General features: G+C 38.4%; 1 protein-coding gene across 3 annotated transcripts in view; it reads left to right on the plus strand.

Moving 5' to 3' along the window:
• The first annotated feature begins 898 nt into the window (after positions 1 to 898).
• Positions 899 to 22,485, plus strand: part of LOC128026046 (mitogen-activated protein kinase kinase kinase 4) — a 28,113-nt gene continuing 6,526 nt past the window's right edge. Inside the window, exons 1-17 of one of the 3 annotated variants that reach the window (XM_052612758.1) lie at positions 899 to 1,186; positions 10,255 to 10,430; positions 11,185 to 12,482; positions 13,647 to 13,904; positions 14,598 to 14,750; positions 14,913 to 15,070; positions 15,241 to 15,357; positions 16,027 to 16,126; positions 16,206 to 16,289; positions 16,383 to 16,652; positions 17,375 to 17,524; positions 17,912 to 18,073; positions 18,281 to 18,414; positions 18,910 to 18,988; positions 19,071 to 19,149; positions 20,638 to 20,737; positions 21,079 to 21,207. In XM_052612758.1, the coding sequence (XP_052468718.1) occupies positions 1,164 to 1,186; positions 10,255 to 10,430; positions 11,185 to 12,482; positions 13,647 to 13,904; positions 14,598 to 14,750; positions 14,913 to 15,070; positions 15,241 to 15,357; positions 16,027 to 16,126; positions 16,206 to 16,289; positions 16,383 to 16,652; positions 17,375 to 17,524; positions 17,912 to 18,073; positions 18,281 to 18,414; positions 18,910 to 18,988; positions 19,071 to 19,149; positions 20,638 to 20,737; positions 21,079 to 21,207 (3,470 nt within the window). In that variant the 5' untranslated portion in view covers positions 899 to 1,163. Of the gene's footprint in view, positions 1,187 to 2,221; positions 2,388 to 10,254; positions 10,431 to 11,184; positions 12,483 to 13,646; positions 13,905 to 14,597; positions 14,751 to 14,912; positions 15,071 to 15,240; positions 15,358 to 16,026; positions 16,127 to 16,205; positions 16,290 to 16,382; positions 16,653 to 17,374; positions 17,525 to 17,911; positions 18,074 to 18,280; positions 18,415 to 18,909; positions 18,989 to 19,070; positions 19,150 to 20,637; positions 20,738 to 21,078; positions 21,208 to 22,485 lie in introns of those variants that run through there. The other 2 variants (XM_052612760.1, XM_052612759.1) reach the window with 2 other exon arrangements.

Raw genomic sequence — 22,485 nt, forward strand, 5'->3', positions numbered from 1 at the left:
TGGATGAGGAGATACCCCCTGACTATGTAAGCGCTTTGAGTGTCTAGAAAAGTGCTATATAAATGTAAGGTATTATTATGTATATTTAGTCATATGATAATATATGCATCAAATTTATGTGGTATTTTGTGCATTTACACTGAGAAAAACTAGTAAAATTTACACATATTTTTAAGTAAATTTAGAAGTTGCAAAAGTAAGAAAAGGTTTTCTTCCTATTTATTTCAGTACATTTTTCAAAGTTGCAAGTAAATTTTCATTTTACATAAAGATGATTTAAGTAAACCTAACTTGATTATTCAACAAGAAATCAAGTTATGCATACATATATATTTTTTAATTTCTACATTAAATACATTCTACATTAAAATGTAATTTGAGAATTTCATTAAAAGCTTTGAATACAATAAATATATTTTTTAAGAGTGGCTATGAAAAGTCTACCCACTGTAAAAAAAAAAAAAAAAAAAAAAAAAAAAAAAAAAAATGAAAAAGAATGAATCCAAGAAAAAGATATTGTCAGATGTCAGATATTTTTCCACCTCTAATGTGATATTGAAACCAACAGAATTCATATAATAAACAAACAGAACCTTAGAAAATAATAAAAATATGAAATTAGTTCACGTAAAAAATGTTGTTTATTATAAAATATTTGAATTATAACAATTGTTATAAAAATAAAGAAAAAATATGAGAACATAGTTGTTACTATTAGCCTATTAGATTTTTTTCCAACGTGTACAGAAGAGCGACAGTTACAAAAGAAACATGCCCCTTGAAATTGCATTATTATTTAAGTGATGTGAAGAAAGCATTCGTTCGCCCCTTGCACATGCACATCAAATCTGGCAGCTGGATCTTTTGTAAGGTGTTTTTTTCTGCAGTTCCTGGCTGCGTCTGAACGGGGCGGCCGTGATCCGGTCTGTACTGCGCGAGCTGCCGTAGAGTGTGAGTGTCACTCCCTCATCAGCGGCTCGCTGGAAATATGGCGTCAGTGCACACACGGGCGAGCCTCAACTCTGCAGACGGATAGAGATAGAAAGTGTGCACCGGGACTCGTATCACACCCCAGTCTTTGCAAAGTCGACCCCTGTTTTCCTGGACATGTTCTGATTCATGCACGGGTGAACGGAGAGCCTCCCGTCGACTCGGTCCCGGTTATGGAGCCTCCGGATGAGAACAGGTAAAGGAAGCGCATCAGAACCAGTCAGTTTGTATTAAAGTCTGTGTGTCTGTGTGCATATATGTGCGTGTGTGTGGTCGGGCAACTACACAGCCGGGATTCAGGACACGCTGCCAAATAGTGCACCCATTGAGACCGTATTGGGCGCGACTAGAGCGCATGCGCGCTTCAGCTTCAACCCGCTAGTGTTGGGAGTCCGAGTCATTTCCGCGAATCGTTCGCTTCAACAGAATTTAGATTCCGCAGTCTTTTATGGCGTTGCATATTTCAAGGTTTAGAAATAGCCGTTTATTACGTGTATTTATTTAGTTTTATTAATAAGGGTATCTATTTATGTATAATTCAATGTTCAGTTTGTTTCAGCCATGATTTAGCTCATTACAAACACAAATTTAAACTGATAAACTTCTTAACATTTGAATAAAATGCTATTTATTGTAACTTTTTTTTTGCGCTGATAGATCTGGAAAATAATAATAGTTAACATATCTGCTATTAAACTTAGATTTATTTTGCCACATCCTTAGTTCATTCAAGTTGGATAAATAAAGACTATAGATAAAGGGTCTTTGGTTCAATGCATCTCATTATAAATCATCATCCTTGTTATTTCTTGATTCTTGATTGTCCGAGTAATTAGTTTACCCAAAAATTGTGTCATAATTTATTCATTAAAGTCGTTTGAAACCTGTATGAGTATTTCTTAAAAATAAAATATTTTGAAACTGTTAGTGGCACACATAGTATGAAAACTCTTTTTTGAAATGAACTCACTTAAAGAGTTATTTAGGAATTTTTTGCCAGGAAAAGTTTTAGAATTTTGATCACGTTAATGTAAAAAAATCTTGTGTGATATAATTTTTTTGTTTGTTTGCTGGTATTTTATATGGCGTTAAATAAATAGATAACATACTCTGGCCGATTCAGTCCAGTTCAACAGTTGTAAGCAGTTCAATCACTTCTTTGAAAAGAATCGACTCACTAGAATGATTCATTCACGAATCAGACATCGCCGCAACTAGCTTCCTGCCACAAAGTGATCCCGCTTTGCAGCGCAACACTAAGCAGAATTTCACATCAAAGTTGCAAACTTTTTGTACAAGAACTAAAAACAGCTTCATTAAATAAGCGTATGCACGATTATATCCGTTTCTGTGGGGAAAACTCAATGTTGATGGAATCGAGCCGACCTGTGGAAAAGGTAAAGAGATCGTGCCTCTATGTGCAAGATCATTGTACCCAGCTAGCGCGCGAGTTATGTGTGGTGTCCCTCTCTCTTTCACTTTCTGCAGTGTGCCTTTTAAAGTTTCGGGAATGAGTTCCATTTCAGTTGCATGGACAGATCACCGGTTATATCCGGTTTCGATCTCAGCGTTCGATTATACATTTTGAGATTGTCGGTTCAGTGTTCAAGTTTGTTTGCATCATTCCTCGATTGCAACTTGAGTTGCAGAGAACCCTAAAAAACAACACACACTAGGAGTAAAGTTGGACATTGATCCGATAGCCGGTATGAGACAAACAGCCGTGATTAAATATGAAAACTCCTATGATATGAGTCAGATTGACACACACTCCCTCAGTGAGTTGAGGAAATGTTTGATTTGCTATTCCCAGAATCACCCTGCTGCTCTCTTAGCAGGAATTCTTGGGTTTGACGTGCAACATCCAGTTTCTGAGTGTTGTAATCGGGGAATTTAGTTGTTTGTGTTGGTTTTTTTATTCATTCACTGATGTTTTGATTTCTTTTGAGAATCTGATTAGCTTGTGCTGGGATTTTATTTTCATCCATATCTCTCGTGCCTTTTTTGCAGTGCATTATTTGCTGTCATTATGGTGTGTTCTCTTGCATTTGAGTCTTTCTGTTTAAGATCAGGTTCAGAAAGTGTTGTTTGCTCACTGCCATGTGCACAAGGTTTTAGCTGATAAGCCCAGTGGAATGTTTTGTTTTCTTAGTTTTGTCTATTAAGACCCCACGCAACGTCACCAAAAGAGTTTGCCCTGAATGCCTGGCAACAGCTTGTCAAGAATGCCTTGTTTTGTCTCTTTTTTTTTTCTGCTATCCCCACCCTTCCTAGCAATTCCTCTTGATAAACAACTTCATTGGTAAGTGTTAAAGATAGAGATAACTTAGAATGCAATATCAGTGATTTGTTGTGCACTTTAATTTCTGTTTTATCATGCAGTTAATGTGAACTGGGCCACTATGAGGCGAACTATAAAATCAGCTTGCATAGCATTTGTTGGTTGAAAATTGCTTAGTGTGTCAAGAATGCATTTTTTGGCCTTGTGTGGTGACTTAAGGTCAAGTCGAACAGTACGTATGTTATTCAGTACTGTTATTGATTATTCTGCAGCTGTCAAGCAAGCAATTCTTCCGTATAGTTGTTTAACTTGCAGAACTGATGTTTTGAGGTTTTACGTCAGTGTGTAGCATGCTGTAAATCCCCATCCCTGTTCATTTATGACCACAAGCATGTCTCAATTCCAGGATGTGGTGCACTAAAAGAATGTTGACCTCGCGTCCTGGAGGCACCCATGGCTGGATCTCATTAATTTATTTCTTTGCACAGTCCATGGTGCAGTGCATGTCTTATCTGACTTTGAGAAGCATTGTTTCTCCCTTACAGCTTTCATTACCAAGTAGATTAATTGTTTAAAGTATGAAAAACAAATGTTTTGGTCTGATTAATTGTTTGTCATGAGACAATAGTTTTATCAGGACAAACTTTGCAGGACATGGTTTATAAGATGGACCCAGGAAAAACGGAATCTTTTATGGAGTATTGTGTATGCAAAATATAAATAAGTTGAATTTTATTAAATTTTGCATTTATATTTGTATTTATGGAATTCTGAATCTTCTCTGCCAAGCTTATCCGCTTGTGGAACTGATATGGTATTAAACGTAAATACAATAATTAAATATAATCAAGGCATGCTTTTTTACTAAACGTGCATCATTTTCATTAATATCTGCAAAAATAATGTAAATCAATATTAAATAAACAGCAGTATACATTATCTACTCTTATGAAAGCATGCAAAATCACATGCAGTTATTCCAGTAAACATTTTTGCATGATGTAAACAAGTAGTTGTTTTGAACTGAATAATTTGAACAGCTGATTCAGGAAAATGAATTGAATAAAGATGTTGAAAAGAGATGATATTAAATATATAGATGATGATATTTAAAAATTTAATTTACTTTATACTTTTTTTGAAATAAATTGGACTTGTGACACAAGCAGTTCACACAAAATTGACCTACAAGCCAAATAAAAATGGTTAGATTTTTTTTGTCATGTCACTGCCAATATAATATTGATAATGTATTAAATATTGGATATTCCTGACAGCCCTAGTAGTTGACACAGCTGTGCTCTGAAGCCACACATGATGCTTTTGTGGTTTATATGCATGTCTCTGATATTTCTTTCCTCTATGTGGTATTTTGGTTACAAGGTTAGTATTTTTGGTTTGCATGTTGGCCAAGCACCTGCATCTCTCTGCCCAGCAGAGCTTCAGCCCACAGTGTCCTCTTTTTGATTTGTCTTCAGGAAGGAAGGGCTGAGATGTAACACGGATCATCCCAAAGCAATCACTTGTCTATCTGAACTCCCAAAACAGTCTTTAGTTTCTCATGTAATACCTTCCATTATGCTTTCAATTGTCCAAAGAGGGTGTGCCCTGGGGTGGATGTTAGAATAGCGGCTTATGTTGAGACTTCAATGCAGAGGTATCGGCTAGACAAGGTTGGTGGATTTTCATTGGTTCCCCATACAACACTCATTCCATTTTTCTCTGCATGCTTATGTCTTAATGTCACCCACCCACATGCACACACAAACACTAAGTCATTCTGCCTTGCAGCTGCAAATGGTCATTATGTGGACACAGGAAATGATATTGTACAAGTCTGTGGCATAGTGATGGGAAATAGATCAGAGGAAGTAGCTTGTTTTAAAATTAGAGGAAGTCTGCTTTAGCATTCCTGGAACTCACTTTTCTTAATGTGACTTTGTGCTATTATCCACTTCATTCATCCACGGCCAACGGCAGCCACTCCATGCATAAGATGTATAGACTACAATTATAGCAATGAATCATAGATCTAATTTGTGCCTATAGAGATCTTATTTAAGAGGCCAACCTTTAACTTTACAAGCACCATTACGTTTAGTCAGTTTGTGTCATGCAATTATAGGAAATGTGTTTTCTTGCATAATGCAGATACATTCTTAGCATGGAAGTGCGTGTATGTTGTGATATGGAAGATGCAAATCAATAAGACCAAAACCTCGAAGTGCTGCACTTTTGCTGCTTTCACAATAAGGAAAATGTGCAAGAATGTAGAGTCTTTCTGGATCTTGATTGGTAATACAGTTTAGTAATGGTCTGAGTGCAATGCTTTTGACTGCAGTAGGACATAATTCTGACAGGCCATGGAAACCAGTTTACATTTGCACGTTTCTAGATACTTTTATCCAAAAAATCTTACTGAATTCAATTTACATTTATGAATATTCACACACTAACTATTTTGAAAGCTCTAATGTGTAAATTTGGAATAAAACACCAGCACCAAACAGAATTGCAAATTGTTTTGATACATTGTTTTCTTCTCAAACAAACGGCTTGCAGTTTTATCTGGTGCTGCTTACGATGCAGAAGTTACACATTTGACCATTTTAGTTTTCTTTGTAGGCTCCGATTCAGAACCACAAATGCAAAAATCCAAACCAGAATCATTTCCATTCGTTGAACCTTCACGTCTCTGAGGAAATGTTGAGTATCAATCGCATGACGACATGAGCTCAGAGAAAAACACTCAAGGGAACATCACAGGCCAGTGGAGTTGTTTACTAACAATGTCTCTGGATTGTGTTTCCAGGGCTTCTGGGGAAAGGTCATTTTGATTGAAGTTTGGTGCTTGGGCTGCAGCTAACAACTGTTTTGATAATCAATTAATCTGTTCGATTTAAAAAAAAAATATTAATTGCCATTATGATTTTTTAAAATGTAATTACATTTTGCAAATACACACTGCCATCTTCAGTCAGTGAGATTTAAAAAATAATAATAATAATATGCTTTTATTCAGCAAGGACACATTAAATTGATCAAAAATAACAGTAAAGACATAATGTTACAAAAGATTTTAAAAAAAAACATCAATTCACCTGTGTGTCAGTGGTGACTGATGGTGCCCAATCAGGTCTTCATGTGACTTGCAGGGCTTCAATCAGTCAGCCTGTGGCTCAGCAGGGATGTTGTCCGCCTGTTAGAGAAGGAAGTGTGTGAATGTGTGTGTGTGTCTGTGTGTGTGTGCACATGTCAGCGGTAACAAAACATAGCTCGCAAGGGCTTATGTCAAAGTTACGTGATTCAAAGAGTGTGGCGTGGCTTACTATTTTGGTTTTGTCTGTGACATGATGTTCTTTTAGGTTTTGGCCACGACCGTGAACATCCTTTGAAAAAACGATTCCATTTATTTTCATTCTCTCCCTATATTCATCACAAGTCCATGTTTCTTCTTCTTCTTCTTCTAAAAAAAAAAAAAATCTACATTGGATTTTTATTTTTCCACTAAAGGGAAAAATTGCTAATACATTCCCTCCTTATCAGCTTGTAAACCACCTTATTTGCCAGGGTGAATCTTAAGAAAAGTCCCCCCCCCCAAAAAAAAAAGAAAATGTTGTATGAATATTTTTTTTAAAACATAGTAATACAATACAATAAAAACAGTTGTGCTGCCTAAAGGTAGGGTGGGCAATTTCAGAGAGGCTAGCAATAGCAAGCTTTTCCACTTGCTTCGGTACGACTCGGCACGGCTCTGCATGGCTCGGCTTGCTTGCCTTTTTAACTGCAGTTAGTAATGCTTGAAAGTGGGAGGGGTTATAGACCAGTTGCGCCGCCTCTACTGCAGTGGTTCGGTGTCTCATGTCGCAAATCTGATGACGCTGGTATTGACTTGCAGTGTTAACATGTCACATTTTAGTATTGGTGTGGGTGGGTGCTTTTGGTATTGGAGGTGTTACTATTTAAGTGAGCTGTACCATGGAGTGGAAAAACACCAGAAAGTGAGCCGGTCCATTTTGTTCACTCTCCAAAGCCACGCCGCATCCAAAACACATGAACATGCACAGGCAGACCAGAGCAACATGAAAAGAGATGGCGTTGCTGGAGGGTTGAATGCAATGCTGTCCGATTACATCATGTCTCATTTACCGGTGAGAAAACCTTACCACAATGCGCACAATATTACAATGATAGCACCTTCCATTCACGCTTGGTCTGCAATGGTGTAACGGAATGCACTGATGATGTATCATACCTGCATCAAAAGGGTGCTCGGAAATATGCAAATACATATGTTGACAGACAGGAACAACAGCCAGTCGTAGCCCTCAGGCCGATATATAAATACATATGAATACATGTAGACCACTTAATTTAGTGATTGCTTTAAGGATTTGAAGACCCTTTCAACCAGCTTAACAGAAAATCACCTACCCAGCCTTTAATATCTTTGTGGAAACACTGATACATTTTTTTCAGCTTTCCTTTATCAAAAGTTTAAAATAATAAAATGTATTTTAAACTTAGAATTTGTGTTTGATCAATTTAAAGCATAGTTACTCAATTGATTTGGGGGGGGGGGGGGGGGGTGTTTACCATTGCAAACTGAACTGCAAAGCCCTTATAAAGAGTTGTACACTGTTTTGCCTTTGATCGTGTTCAATTAGTGGGAAACTTTATGGGGCTCAGGACCATTTTTTTGAGTGCCCTCCACCACGTCTAGCGAGCATGTTATAATGTAGAGGATCTTAGTGGGCCCTGTTCTGTCCTTATTATAATTTTTGAATAAATACTTAAAAATGTCTCTTTAGCATACTGAGTATTGTCATAATTTTTAAAAACATTTAGAATTTCAGCAGTATCATTCATTCCTAATCCTATCACTGGCTGCGACCAGCCATTAGATTGTTAGACCATTTGGTCCACGTGTCGCTCACACACAATGAAGCGCTGCAGGCTACAACAATGACTCCAGTGGCGGATGGGGTCAGAGTTCACTGGCCTCTCTTGACTGCAGTGAGGCAGATGTGGTCAGCTCTGTTTATGGCCCTCGTGAAAGGCTGTAACATTCCTCTGCTGTATAGTTTGTTCAAGATATCCTTGGACGAGCTATTCAGTAGACTTGAGCTGCATATGCAGCCATAAATCAACAACTTGTTCCTTTTGTGCATTATGGGGTTGCATGGCGCTGCCGTGGTGTTCCTGCAGGTTGGATGCCTTTCAGTGGGATGATGGTACAGAGGTGGAATTCTTTAGACCTTTCTGCTCTAGTGCTCAAGCAGCGTTCAATGGAGATACGTCATAGCAACCAAACAAACAGCCAAAGCCAGGCTGATTTCATTATTTCCTGTGTCATTCCTGAAGGGTTTGGTCACTGTTAGACTCTGCCCAGGGCTGCACCTTCAAACACAAACACTCTGTCACTCTCCCAGCAGTACATATTTAGAAGTTATGGAATCCTTCTTATTGCTTGTGTGGTCAAGTGTTTAGAATTCATGTCATTGCTGTGCTCATTATTGAAAAAAGACAGATCAGTTTGCATGCAACGTGTGTATGTGTTTAAGTGTAGGGCTGCACGATTGATCAAAGTAGCTGAAAGCGTGATATGGCTTAGCGCGATTATCAGATCGCAAAATCTGCAGTTTAATTAAATAAATGTACTTGCTGCATTGCAATTTGGTGTTTTAAACACTATCCGCTCATTATCTGGAGATGTTTTTTTTTTTTATTGTGTTTCAAAACGGCTTGGCTTGCAGAAAATGCTGCTCCTCATGAAGTCATCTCTGCATGCACTGTGAGTTTGGGTTGTTTATAATGTGCATTTGGGAATGCAAAATGTGCCAACTATCTTCTCAAACTTATAAGAAGCGCTATTAAAGTTTATAAATATTTGTATTGTATTTATACAGTTTTACTTTCAAATAGATTCAATTATGATGATTATTTTATTATTTTTCTTAATTGTCTTTTATTTTAGTTTTATGTTTAATATTACTATTATTAATAAATATTATATTATAATTATACTGAAATATAATCATCACAAAGTTTGGGCATATTGTGCAGCCCTAAAAACAAGCACAACAAACCTGGAGCGTTAAAAACCATGCAATTGAAATTTTTATCAGAAGAGTCACAAGTAAATTTTTTTCTGCAACTTGTGCAACCATAGTAGATGGTGCCAAAATGTTGCTTTTTTTTTTAAAGTGATGCGAGTCAGCTAAATGTAAATGATGGGTCTTGGGGTGGTATCCATATGTTTAGTGGCGGCAGCGGTGGGGTGCAGTGCAGGGGGTCAGACGGGCTGTGTCTGATGTTCTGGCACGAGGACCACAAACTGCAGCAGGTGTCTGGGGGGGACTTTTGGGCTGGCTGGTGACTCCCTAGGGGATTGTGGGTGAATTTATGCATGTGAGGGGCCAGATGGATGATTCTGGCTTTACTTTTAGTGGTCTTTTTGAGTGGAAACACTGATTAACTCAACCAAAGTCTGACCCCACAGTGATCCCTTTCTCCATTGCTTGACAGTGGCCCTGTATCAGTATCATTTTCCTCCCACACACACAGACATGCACGTGTCCAAATACACCTACATACACAGTTTGTCTCTGCAGGATGGCTAGTTTTGCACTAGTTAGCAAATCAGTCCTTTTTTTGTTTCATTGTCTAAGGGACGAATGAACTCTTCTGATTTATAATCCTCTTAAAAACTGTAAGACCCTCAGTGTTTTTCTTGACCTTGCTGTGCATTTATTTTCTTAGGTTCTGCTTTATAATCTTATTTGAAAGTGAAAGTGATGTGATGTGTAGCCAAGTATGGTGTTCATCCTTAAAGTTTGTGCTCTGCATTTAACCTGTCGTGGTACTGAAGGTGGAAGAAATAGCTCGAACTCTAACCTGTGACTTTTGGGCTGCAGGTCTGACTCTCTAACCGTTAGGCCACTACAGTCCCATATTTTAGATTTGTTGTGATTTCTGTTCAGGCTCAAGGACTCGTCCAAAGATGTGCCCCAGCAGAACACTGAGGTGGATGAGTCTTGGGACGAGCCCAGCCAGGAAGAGGAGACTCTCTACAGCACCTCCCCTCCCCGCACTCCTCGGCAGATGAAACGGATGTCCAACAAACACCAGAGAAACAGCCAGGGGTCAAAGGGCAAAGGTGAGAGCCCTTAACTTTAACTGAAACATATGGTGGGCTCCCATATGTAAGATCATGTTGAATGAAAATAAAGAAAACTGTAGTACCTCTAGCACTGATATTTAATTATTAAGGGGAAAAACAATTATTAAAATTAAAGAGTAATAACTAGGACTGCCACTATGTGGCACAAAATTGTGTTTTTTAGAAATATTTTTGTTTGTGAAATTGAGCAGAACCAGACAATATTTACAGTGTTGTGTCTTAAATGCAATAAAAAAAAAAAGAAAAAAAAAAAAAGAACCTTTTTACTTAGTTAAAAGTAGTTTAAAAAAGTGTTGTATAAAATCAGTTTCACATTTGCAGTTCTTCTGCTTGTGTGATATTGCTAATTCATGTCATGTGATGTAATGTAAGAGAAAACCCCATCCAGGGGCATCTTTTGCCCTCATATCTTGAATTTTAGGGGCATATACTTGCATTCAATTAGGTTACATCACATAGTCAGTCATAGCCCAGCATATTTGTCAGCAACTGCATGTAATGTAAGATGACGAACAGGTCTGGGCCAGGTACATTAAATGTGTTGTTATTTTTAACACATTATTTTTTGTAATGTTCTATTATATTGCTTGTATTTAATGCAAGTAGTACAGTAAGGAAAAAAACAGACTATGTATAGAAGTATATTTAGATGCATCACAGGATATTATATTTTTTTACCTCATTGGAATAAATGATTTAGGTCATCTACCTTTATCTCTTTCATCAACAGAGAAGCCAGGTTCCTCCAGCCCGTTGTCTCAAGCCAGATCAGCCGAGCCTTCTGAAGAGCACAGCTACAAGCAGGAAAAGAAGCAGCGCTTCAACCAGCGCTCCAACCAGCGGGACAGCAAGAAGACATTCCAGGGCTCCTTCATGCTGGATCCGTTGTCCAAGACCAGTGCCATCGGCTCCAGAAACATGGATCCCCGCAAGCCCTACCTGAGCCTGGGCATGTTGCCTGTTCGCACCCACCGGCAGACCTCGCGCACAGACTGTCCGGCAGACCGCCTCAAATTCTTTGAGACTCTGCGGCTGCTCCTTAAGCTCACCTCCATGTCATCCAAGAAGAAGGAGAAGGAACAGCGAGGCCTGGAGAACATGGCCTTTATGGGCCAGAACAATGAGGTCATCTGGTTGGAGTTGCAGGCTTGGCACGCCCGCCGTAGCATCGCGGAGCAGGACCTGTACCTGTACACTGCCCGCCAAGCCATACCTGACATCATCAGTGAGGTTTTGCACTTCAAAGTGGACTATAGCAGCCTAGCCGGGCTTGAGAGCAATGCCTCAGTTGAGGAGAGCAACTCCTGCCATGATGAAACCAACTGCAGGAATGATTCATTTAGCTTTAGCACCTGCTCCACGTCCTGGGGAGAGATCGATGCTGCTGCTCCTTTTTCTTCGGCGCTGGAGTGCCGGGAGCACCTGCAAAGGCAGCGGGTAGCTTTCGATCAGGTCAAGTGGGTCATGTCGCTGTTAGAGTCGGTGGAAGCTCTGTACCCATCTCTGCAGACCTTGCAGAAGGACTATGAAAAGTATGCAGCTCGAGACTTCCAGGGCAGGGTGCAGGCGCTCTGCTTATGGCTCAACATCACTCAGGACCTGAACCAGAAGCTGCGTGTGATGGGCACCGTGCTGGGCCTCAGGGACCTCTCCCGCATCGGCTGGCCCATCTTTGAGATCCCCTCGCCTCGCTGCTCCCATGACAATGATGACAATGAGGTGGACGAGGATGAGACAGAGCCTACTGCTGACATTGATGGGGAGGAAAGGACCTTAAATGAGACGACCAGCGAAGGGGAGCAGTCACCTTGCCCCACGCCAAAGTTTTCACGTCTCCTGTCAGAGGAGGAGTTCCTCCCGATGGACAACGAGACCTGCTACTTTCCCACTGCCATATACAGGCCGTTTGTGGATAAGGCACTTAAACAGATGGGACTGCGTAAACTGATCCTCAGACTGCACAAGCTGATGGACCGTTCACTGCAGAGGTCCAGAACTGCTCTGTTGAGTCATGTGCCGGCTCAAGAGGTGAGAGAGCCGCTGTGGAGCTTCTGAATGCTGCTAGTTTTGTTGTGAACGTGTGGAGTATCGGAGAAAATGGGAAAACATTCATTTTGGCTTCATGGCAACCTGGAAAGAATGAGAAGCTTACATCATTACTTCACACCTTCATTTTGTTCCTTCTGTTGAGCACAAAAGGGGAACTGTGCTGGTTGCTCTTCCATGCAGTTGCTATGAATAGGATCTAAATCTTAAAGCTCCAAGAGTCAAATATGCAAATGTTTCTATTTATGTCTAGTGAGCTGTTTATCTCTGCAAATGGGTCACTGAGTCGGTGAATATGAGAACTAGATCAGTTAGATCATCAATCATTCCACCAGTTTCCTGTACTGCATCAGCAGATTTGTAAAAAAAAAAAAAAAAAAAGAAATTTTGTGCACAAATTAATCTACATCACTACGAGCTGAGTAACATAAAGTTGCGATGTGACAGAAGTGACATATCTTTTTTTTATTTTTTTATAGTGACACATCCGAGTGAAACAAAAAACAGAGTAAATGGAGACTTCATTCAATTAATCAGTTGTTGATTGGATTAAAGCAAATCTATATGTGAGCTTGCGGTCATTGTGAGTAATGGTTTGGGTTTATGCAGACTAAATGTTTTAAGTCCAGCATGCATCACCAGAGAAAAGTCTGTCCTTTTATCAGAAGATTGAAATTGATTAAAAACATTTAAATTAAATGTTTCGAGGTCAAAAAATTAAACGTATGCGTGGATGAATCATTGACAAAAAGACCAAAAACACATTTAGAAAGTAGGGTAAATGTAGGGTATGTATGTTAGGTGTGTTTATATAGCACAGGCGCCATGTAGACAACTTTCATGGTGCTATATTTGATTTTGGAGCTTGACAGTACCATTACGGTATTCATTTAGCTAGAGCATATTAAAAGTCGTGGCCAGGAAATGCTTCAGAAGCTAATCTGTGTTCTGCCAAAAGAAAGTCGTATAATTTTGGAACAAAATGAGGGTGAAAAAAGAGATTTATCAAGGGATTGGTGTCGGTGTTTTACATTCTTACCAGTGTCTCTGCAATATTTTGTGTTCAGTGTCTTCTGTTTCATGTTCCTAACCAGAATCAAATACTGAATTCCAACGTCCGTGTTCTCATTGCTCTGTTCCTGTTAGCTGTCAGCGGTCCCGGGTTATTCTTTGCAGCACTGTGACTACCTTCCAGAGCTCTCTCGTCATGTGTCTGGTCAGGTGGAGGAAGAGGCGGAGTCGGGACGAGTATCGTGGAAGGAGCTAGTGGACATGGACCTGCCCTCATTCCGGCCAGCCTTCTTGGTGCTTTGCCGTGTGCTGCTAAATGTTACTCACGAGTGCCTCAAACTGCGCCTTGAGCAAAGGCCTGCAGGGGAACCGTCCCTGCTCAGCATCAAGCAGGTCATTACTTACCTAAACCTACATGTTGAATATACACTGCTGTTCAAACGTTTGGGATTTAAATTAATCAAGAGTGACATTAAAGACATCTGTAATGTTAACAGGTGATTTCTGTTTCAAATAAATTGAGTTCTTTAAAACTTTCTATTCTTCAAACAAATCTTATATTCTTTAAAGAATGGAATGCAATCCTATATATATATATATATATATATATATATATATATATATATATATATATATATATATATATATATATATATATATATCACAAAATCAGCATGTTAGAATAATTTCTGAAGGATCATGTGATTCTGAAAACTGGAATAATGGCTGCTGAAAATTCAGCTTTGCCATCACAGGAATAAATTACCGTACAATAATAATAATAAAAAGAAATTTAAAATAGAAATTTAATTTATTTTAAATTGCAATAATATTTCACAATATTACTCCATTTATTTGTATTTTTTTCTATATTCTATATGTAAGATCCTATATTTAAAATTTCATTTTTATATTTATGCATTGCTTTGTTGATTTCTTAGTTTAGAGAATAACTGGTAGTGTTTATATGCATTTTATTTGATTGGTTATTATGACTTAAGGCTGTTTTGAAATGTGATGCCTTATGGGGACATTGTGTTTGACTGTCTTCAAGACTGATTTGTGTGTCTTATGTGTGTGTTGTAGTTGGTGCGTGAGTGTAAAGAGGTTCTTAAAGGAGGGCTCCTGATGAAACAGTACTACCAGTTCATGTTGCAAGGCGTCGTCACTGACCCCCAGGGTCTGCAGACTAATGCCAACATTGATGAGTTTGAGGAGGATCTGCACAAGATGTTAGAGGTGCGATTAGGACTGACTGGTGTTGTATTTCTATTAATGGTAAAATTATTTCGTTGTGACTCAGTGAGTGGTTTTCAGTGATGGCTGCTAATCGGTAGCAGGGATGTTTGCCCAGCTCTGTGCTTGTATTGTTTTATTTTATTTCTGTATTTTTTTTCGCAGGTGTACTTTGACTACATGCGCAGCTGGATCCAGATGTTGCAGCAGTTGCCTCAAGCCTCCCACAGCCTGAAGAACCTGCTGGAGGAGGAATGGAATTTCACCAAAGTCATCACTCCATACATCCGGGGTGGAGAGGCCCAGTCTGGGAAACTCTTTTGGTTAGTCTTATACTCTGCACACTAGCTGTACATACTGAATGCTTTCTATGTACCATAGAAAAGCATTCTATGGTATTATATTTTCATTGATCCTTGGGCTGGAATCCAGATCAACATCCATAACAAAGTAAAGTGCACAAAAAGCATCACTTCTTGTTCGTCTTTTCCAGTGATATTGCTGGCATGCTGCTAAAATCCACTGGAGACTTTCTGGACGCTGGCCTTCAGAAGAGTGGCAATGAGTTCTGGGAGTGTGCGGATGACAGCACTGCCTCGGATGAAATCAGGTGCGTCTGAGACTACATGAAATGAGTAATAAACACAGTGCTAGACTTATCAAAGCCTGCTGAACAGTCAACTCTTATTCATTCTAACAAAAATGCTTTCTCATCTAAATTCTGTAGAACATTTTGGGTTATAGGAAGAATAGAATAGTGAATGCATTTGGAATCCAATTCTGTTTGGTGCTGTAAGTGTCAGACACAAATGTAGGTGTAATATCTGTCTGAAAATGGTAGTTTTATTCAGCAAGGACACATTTAATAGATCAAAAGTGACATTAAAGACATTTATAATGTTCCAAAAGATCTGTTTAAAATAAATGCTTTTTAAAAAACTTTTTATTCATCAAATAATCCTAAAGAAGTATCACAAATTCTAAAATTTTTAGCAAAATAACTGATTTCAACATTGATAACAATAAATTGTTTCTTGAGCACCAACTTGCATATTAGAGTGATTTCTGAAAGATTGTGACATGGCTGCTAAAAAATTCACAGGAATAAATAGCATTTTAAAATGTACAGTATTCATTGTTATTTTACATTGTATTAATTTTCCCACAATTTTACTATTCTATTTTTAAGCAAAAGAGACATCTTATAAAAAGCTTACTGACCCCAGACTTTGTTATACTTTATTTAAAAGCATTTATCTCTATTTTTCTCTCCCTGCAGACGTTCAGTGATTGAGACAAGTCGCTCACTCAAAGAGCTCTTCCATGAAGCCAGGGAGAGAGCATCTAAAGCATTGGGCTTTGCCAAGATGCTGCGCAAGGTGAGTTTACTTGGCACTGTTTGCACTGTGGTGTGTCACTGTGATGGACAGTTTTAACATTCTTCTGTCTTCTACTCAGGATCTTGAGATTGCTGCAGAATTCAGGTCAACCACTGGAGTTCCCTCTCTCCTCCAAGCACTGAAGGCCAAAAATTATGTCAAAGTAATAAGACATTCTTCTATATTAATGATAATCTGCTATATAACAGATGGCATACATGTACTTAATAACTGTCATTGTGTGTCCCTTTTCTAGGTCCAAATCCCAGGACTGGAGGAGCTCCAGGTGTTCGTCCCTTGTGATCTGATGGAGCAGCGGTTGGTCATCTTGCAGCTGTTAAATGCAGCAGCTGGAAAGGACTGCTCCAAAGAGCCAGACGAAATCCCAGAAGATGAGGCGTATCTGCTGATGAGCAAGCATGGAGTCGGAGACTTGACCACCGGTGGTGCGTGGACTGAGTGGGACGGCACGGTGCTCAAACTAGTGCCTCAGGTGGAGACTGTGGACACATTACGGTCCATGAAGGTATGAAGTTACGCATATGATGATCTCAGTTGAACCATTCAGTGTTGTCAGTGTCAACTATCTACTGATGTTTTCACCAAAAAAGTGGGTATACACTACAAGTTAAAAGAGTAATTAAGATTAAGATGTCTTGTATTCTGATCAAGGCTGTATTTATTTGATTGAAAAAAACAGCAAAACAGTAATATTGTGAAATAATACTACAATTGAAAATAAGTTTATTATTATTTTTTTATATATATATTTAATTTCACTAACTTCCAAAAGCTTGGAATAAGATTAAAAAAGAAAAGAAAATTATACTTTTATTTAGAAAGGACGCATAAACTTAATAAAAAATGACCGTGAAGACTGAAATATAAAGCAGCAAAACTGTTTACATCAATGATAATAATAACCATTATTAGTAATTGAGCACCAGTAATGATTGAAAATAATTAACCAAGTCAGCATTTTAGACAGATTTCTAAAGGTTTACGTGACACTGAAGACTGGGTTAATGACTGCTGAAAATTCAGCTTTGCCATTATAGTAATTAATGTTGCTAACGAAGCTTTGTATTTCATATAAATGGCCTATATTAATCTATTTAGTCTTTTGAAGAACAAAAAATCTGTTTTGCAATTTTCAGGTCTGGAATAAATCCATGTCTTTGGAAAAAATGTCAAATAAATGTTCTATATAATCATTACAGCTTCTAATATGTCATATATGATTCCTAGGTGGACAATCTGTTGCTGGTTGTAATGCAGTCGGCCCATCTGGTGACACAACGCAAAGCTTTCCAGCAGTCCATGGAAGAACTTCTCACCCTCAGCCGAGAGCAGACATCCAGCCAGCCGCTTATCGTCTCTGCCCTGGAACAGCTCAAGGTGATGCAGACCAAACCCAGAAAAACCAAATATATTTTATGCTCCCAATTTCTGTTCTCTGACATATAAACTGATGTGTACTTTCTGACTGTCACAGTTTTTGGAGACCCACTTTCATATCATATCAAGCAGGGGTTTCAATCTGTGTCACTTAATACTGATCTAGTAAACAAATGAAGTAATGGAGTACATGCGCTTTCATACACATACACTTGGAAAACCCAGGCTTGAGGAGCGTAGAGACTTTCGGTTTTGCTCCATAGACATATGGAGTAGTTACATTACATGATGATATGAACACCCATAACAGTGCATCAGCAAATAGGATGTTTGCAAAGCAATTTTGGTTTGTGTTGCTCTTTTAAAGAAAATTTTCTGTGCTTTCAGAATGAGGCTCTCCAGCTGTGCATCAAAATCAACACCGCGATCGACCGTGTGGATTATATGTTCACGTCAGAGTTTGAGGCTGAGGTGGAGGAGACGGAGAAAGCCACACTGCAGCAGTATTACAGAGAGGCCATGATCCAGGGCTACAACTTTGCTTTTGAGGTACGAAACTATTGGGGTTCTGTGTATATGATTGCTGCACAGCACATTAAAGTCTGCTTAAAATGAGGAATTAGCAACAATCCAACTGATCCAATCAATTCCCTGTGGACAAATCAAGTTCCATTGTATATTTGTTGGCCATTTCTTTGTATACTTCACCATAGGGAAGAAAAGATGATCGCAATTTCTGTTTTTGTTTTCCTGCAGTACCATAAAGAGGTTGTGCGGCTGATGTCTGGAGAGTTCAGGCGGCGGATAGGGGAGCGCTACATCGCTTTTGCCCGCAAGTGGATGAACTTTGTCCTCACAAAGTGTGAAAGTGGAAGAGGCACTCGTCCAAGGTAAGCAGGCTCTGTTATAATAACAAATAGGGTCTTATGCAGTGTACTTCCTACAAAGACAGCTGCCTTCTAAGGCATCTTAACTTCAAAACATTAAAAGTCAATGGTTTGGAATGTGCCACTCATACTCATACTTCTGGCATAAAACTAGTGTTATTACCTCTCGGTTAATTAAAACCGAGTTTGTTCTGATACAGAACAGTGTTCTAATAAGCATAGAAAATATAGTACATAAGTTTTTGCATTTTCTGTAAAGGATACATACAGTGCTAAAAAAGTTTTCTGAGGACCCTGCATTATTCCTACAATTTGGAGCAGCCTTCACTTTGGGAGCGTGTCTGTGTTGCCTAAACATGCTGTCTCTATAGGAAGCTCACTAGGTTTTGGAGCAGAGCCAGTGCTTCATCCCACAGAGATTCTAATGTTAAAAGAAAATGTTTCCAGCTTCTCTATCAATAAATGCTATTTGAGGTTACATTTTTATTTGATCTCTAGGTGGGCGACGCAAGGCTTTGATTTTCTTCAAGCAATTGAGGCTGCGTTTATATCAGCCTTGCCAGAAGATGACTTTCTGGTGAGATTTCCCATACACTGTTGTTTTAATATGCGTTTTGGATTGCAATTGAGTTTATAGTTGTTAATCTTGTGTCCTGCAGAGTCTGCAAGCGCTGATGAATGAATGTATTGGGCATGTTATTGGCAAACCGCACAGTCCAGTCAGTAGTATCTATTTTGGTAAGTGTTCTTTTCCTCTGTGGTGTTTTAAGATAATTTTAAACATTAATTTTAAACATAAAAAAAAAAAAAAAGAATTTTTATTTATTCACACAAAAAAAAAAATTAAGGCAATTTGTAACAGTTTAGCAGTAAATCGATAATGGCATCTAGTGTTGTCAAAAGACCCGGTTCTTCAGTACCAAGTCGGTACTAAAAAAATTAAAATGTCATGGTAACAGGTTTCTTTAAGTACCGGTGGTACCATAGACAGTAAAAGAAATGGACACAGCGACCCCATTGGAACTCAATTGAGACAAATGAAGCCCAGTTTTAGCGTTTTTTAGCACTTCCGTTTCTGACGCGCAGACTCAAACAAAGCTTGACGACGTCAGCAACCTGTCTGCCAGATGTAAATCTTCTAAGTGGCTGTGCGTGCAAACTGCCATCGTTAATCTTGCAGAGACGGCGAGCTTGAGCGGGGAGTTCTTTGTCGTGAGTGAGCAGGAGGAAGTATTCTGATTAATTATTTTGTATAGTATTTTAAAATGTAACGCCAGTACGCCATATTAAGTTAATTGCCTGCGAGCTTCTCCTCCTGTCTGTACGGTAATGCGACAGAGAGCCGAGTGGTTATGACGCAATCGTTAGCCTATTTTTTACAAAAACTGTTTATACGGGGCCATAATGTAACATAGAAGGTAATGGAGCCCTTTATACATTGTCGTGTATCTTTAGAAATAAATAATGGACAAACAGAGTCTTTAAACGGCTCAGATGTAAAGTTATTCGCTGTCAAAGTGACGCCAAAATGAATGGGAGTCAATGGGAATGCTAACGCAAGTGAAGTTCTGCTAAAAGATGGCAGCCCCCACCCGACTTCAACTTCCGGTAGAGTTCCTTGCCCCTTGGGTGGTACGGAGTACCCACTCAACCCGGTTCTTGACACATACAAGCGCTATGATTTCCGCGAAGCAGGAAGCATTTTACAGTTTCATTTGAGTAAAACCAGTGTCAAAATAAAAGTAGCCCATCAAAATAAAAGAAAATTTTTACATAAAGACATTGTGCTAGAAATATTACTATTATTTAGTAGAATGTATGTGATACTGCTACTACTGTTGAAAAAATTAATAAACTTTATTTTTTAAATAAATAAATCCCACAATATTTCTTCCATGTTTAAATTTTAATAGCAAATCCCCTTTATTTAACAAAAAATGAAATGTGTTTAAATTTCGTAGATTATAAGACAAATTAAATTTGGCTGAAATTTGTTTACTGTTTTTCATAATTATATTACTTGTAGAAAAACTTTAAACACAATTGTAAATAAGTTCAAAGAAGGGCATTGGTTTAATTTTTTAGTTATAAAATGTGTTTTTATTTAATTAGAATATTTTTGTGTTTTGCTTTGGTACCGAGAACCGTGGATTTTCAATGGTATCTGTACCGAATACTGAAATTTTGGTACTGTGACAACACTAATGGCATCTGATCTTCCATCAGCCCCACGAAACAGCCCTCGACCTGTCAAAGTCCCCCGTTGCCACAGCGACCCTGCAAACCCATGCCTCTTCATCCCTCCATCTCATGCTGAGGCCTTCAGGTAGGTCATGTCCTGGGTCTTCACCAGTAGCACATCTAGTGGCATTGATAATGCTTGTGTATATGTACTTCCTATGCATGCCCTTGTGTTCCGTTTAAACTGGAGGAGGGTTTCATTAAATGAGTCACGCTGCTTTTAATGCTGTAGTTTATATTAATGCTTTAACCACTATCTGTGCTGCATCATGGAGCTTCATATGGGTGCGTGTTGTGTTTTGTGTTTTAATGCTGACATATGAACGTGTGTAAAGCTCTGCCTTTATTTAATATTAAACACATTCACACATGCACACATCATCCAAAGCAGAATGCTGAGGCCATCAGTCTGTTTTTCCACCACAGCTCTCGGAGTCTCCCGTGTGATCTGCGTACCCAGTTGTGTCCCTCAGGTCCCCGCCCCACCCCTCCATTACCCCCAGGGGAGCACGGCCACGCCACCAAACCCTCCGGCGGTGTGCCCAATGACACCAGGTAGTCAGGATTGCCCGTTTTCAACCCCAGATGGAGCTCTGCAACATTTTCAACATCCTAAGCATTGCGTCCTTGTTATAACAGCATCTCTCGTGGATTTTGGGGTTCATGAGTGAATAGGCAAAAATCTGAGAAAATTTCTTATGAATGTTTTATGTCAACAACAGGATTATGGGTACCGGAAAAAAAGTGGAACAGGTTGCTCTTTCTGTAAAATGTTCTGTTTTCTCACCCAAGTCCACGAGAATAGCATGCATTTTCTGAGTAATGCTGTTTTTACACAGGATGTTGTGAAATGAAAGGGGTAATATTATCAGGAATCAAATTTCCTTGAACTTCTGAGAGGCATTGTAAAAAACATGCTGTCACAACCTTTATAACAACAGCTCAGTACAAAAATACATACTTTTGAAACCAAACTGCAAAAATAACTCCGTTTTTGGATTTCTGAAATCAGAAAGCCAAAATGTTAAAATGATTCATTTAAAGTGATTCATTTTAAGTGTTAACAATATCCATTGGATAATTGGAATAATTAGTGGTGCATATCATAGATTATAAAAAAAAAAAAAAATAGAGGAACTGACAATAAGAGTAACGCTTGTTTTGCGAATGTGGGAATATTCACTTAACCTTGTGCAGTTATGTAGCAGGGTAATTATAATAAAAAATTGCTTGAAATACCAAGCATTGACAAAATTTATCATTTTAATTTAGGTTAACTTGAATTACAAATACAAATTATTTTTTTTATATAAAAAAAATACTATACAGACATCGAAAAACTACTAAAAATAGCAAACACTACAAAATGACTAAAACTTGAACTAAAATTAAAATGAAAACAAAAAATATTAAATATTAAATCAAAACTATAATAATATATACGGATACTATAGGATATAATAGGATCCCAGTATTAAAAATAAAGTTTACTTTATTAGTTACTTTAGACTTATTTGTAATTATTTCACAATGTAAAGAATGTTTTACATCATTACTGGATTAAGGGGCACAATCAAAATAAAACACAATGAAACCGTAGGTAATGTAAAAATTATTAAAGACTGAATTATTACCGTATTTTTCGGACTATAAGTCGCACCTGAGTATAAGTCGCATCAGTCCAAAAATACGTCATGATGAGGGAAAAAACATATACAAGTCGCCCTGGACTATAAGTTGCATTTATTTAGAACCAAGAACCAAGAGAAAACATTACAGTCTACAGCCACGAGAGGGCGCTCTGTTTCTCAGTGTAGACTACAGGAGCACTGA

Source organism: Carassius gibelio, chromosome A13 (genome assembly GCF_023724105.1).
Source record: "Carassius gibelio isolate Cgi1373 ecotype wild population from Czech Republic chromosome A13, carGib1.2-hapl.c, whole genome shotgun sequence".
NCBI classification, from domain to species: Eukaryota; Metazoa; Chordata; class Actinopteri; order Cypriniformes; family Cyprinidae; genus Carassius; species Carassius gibelio.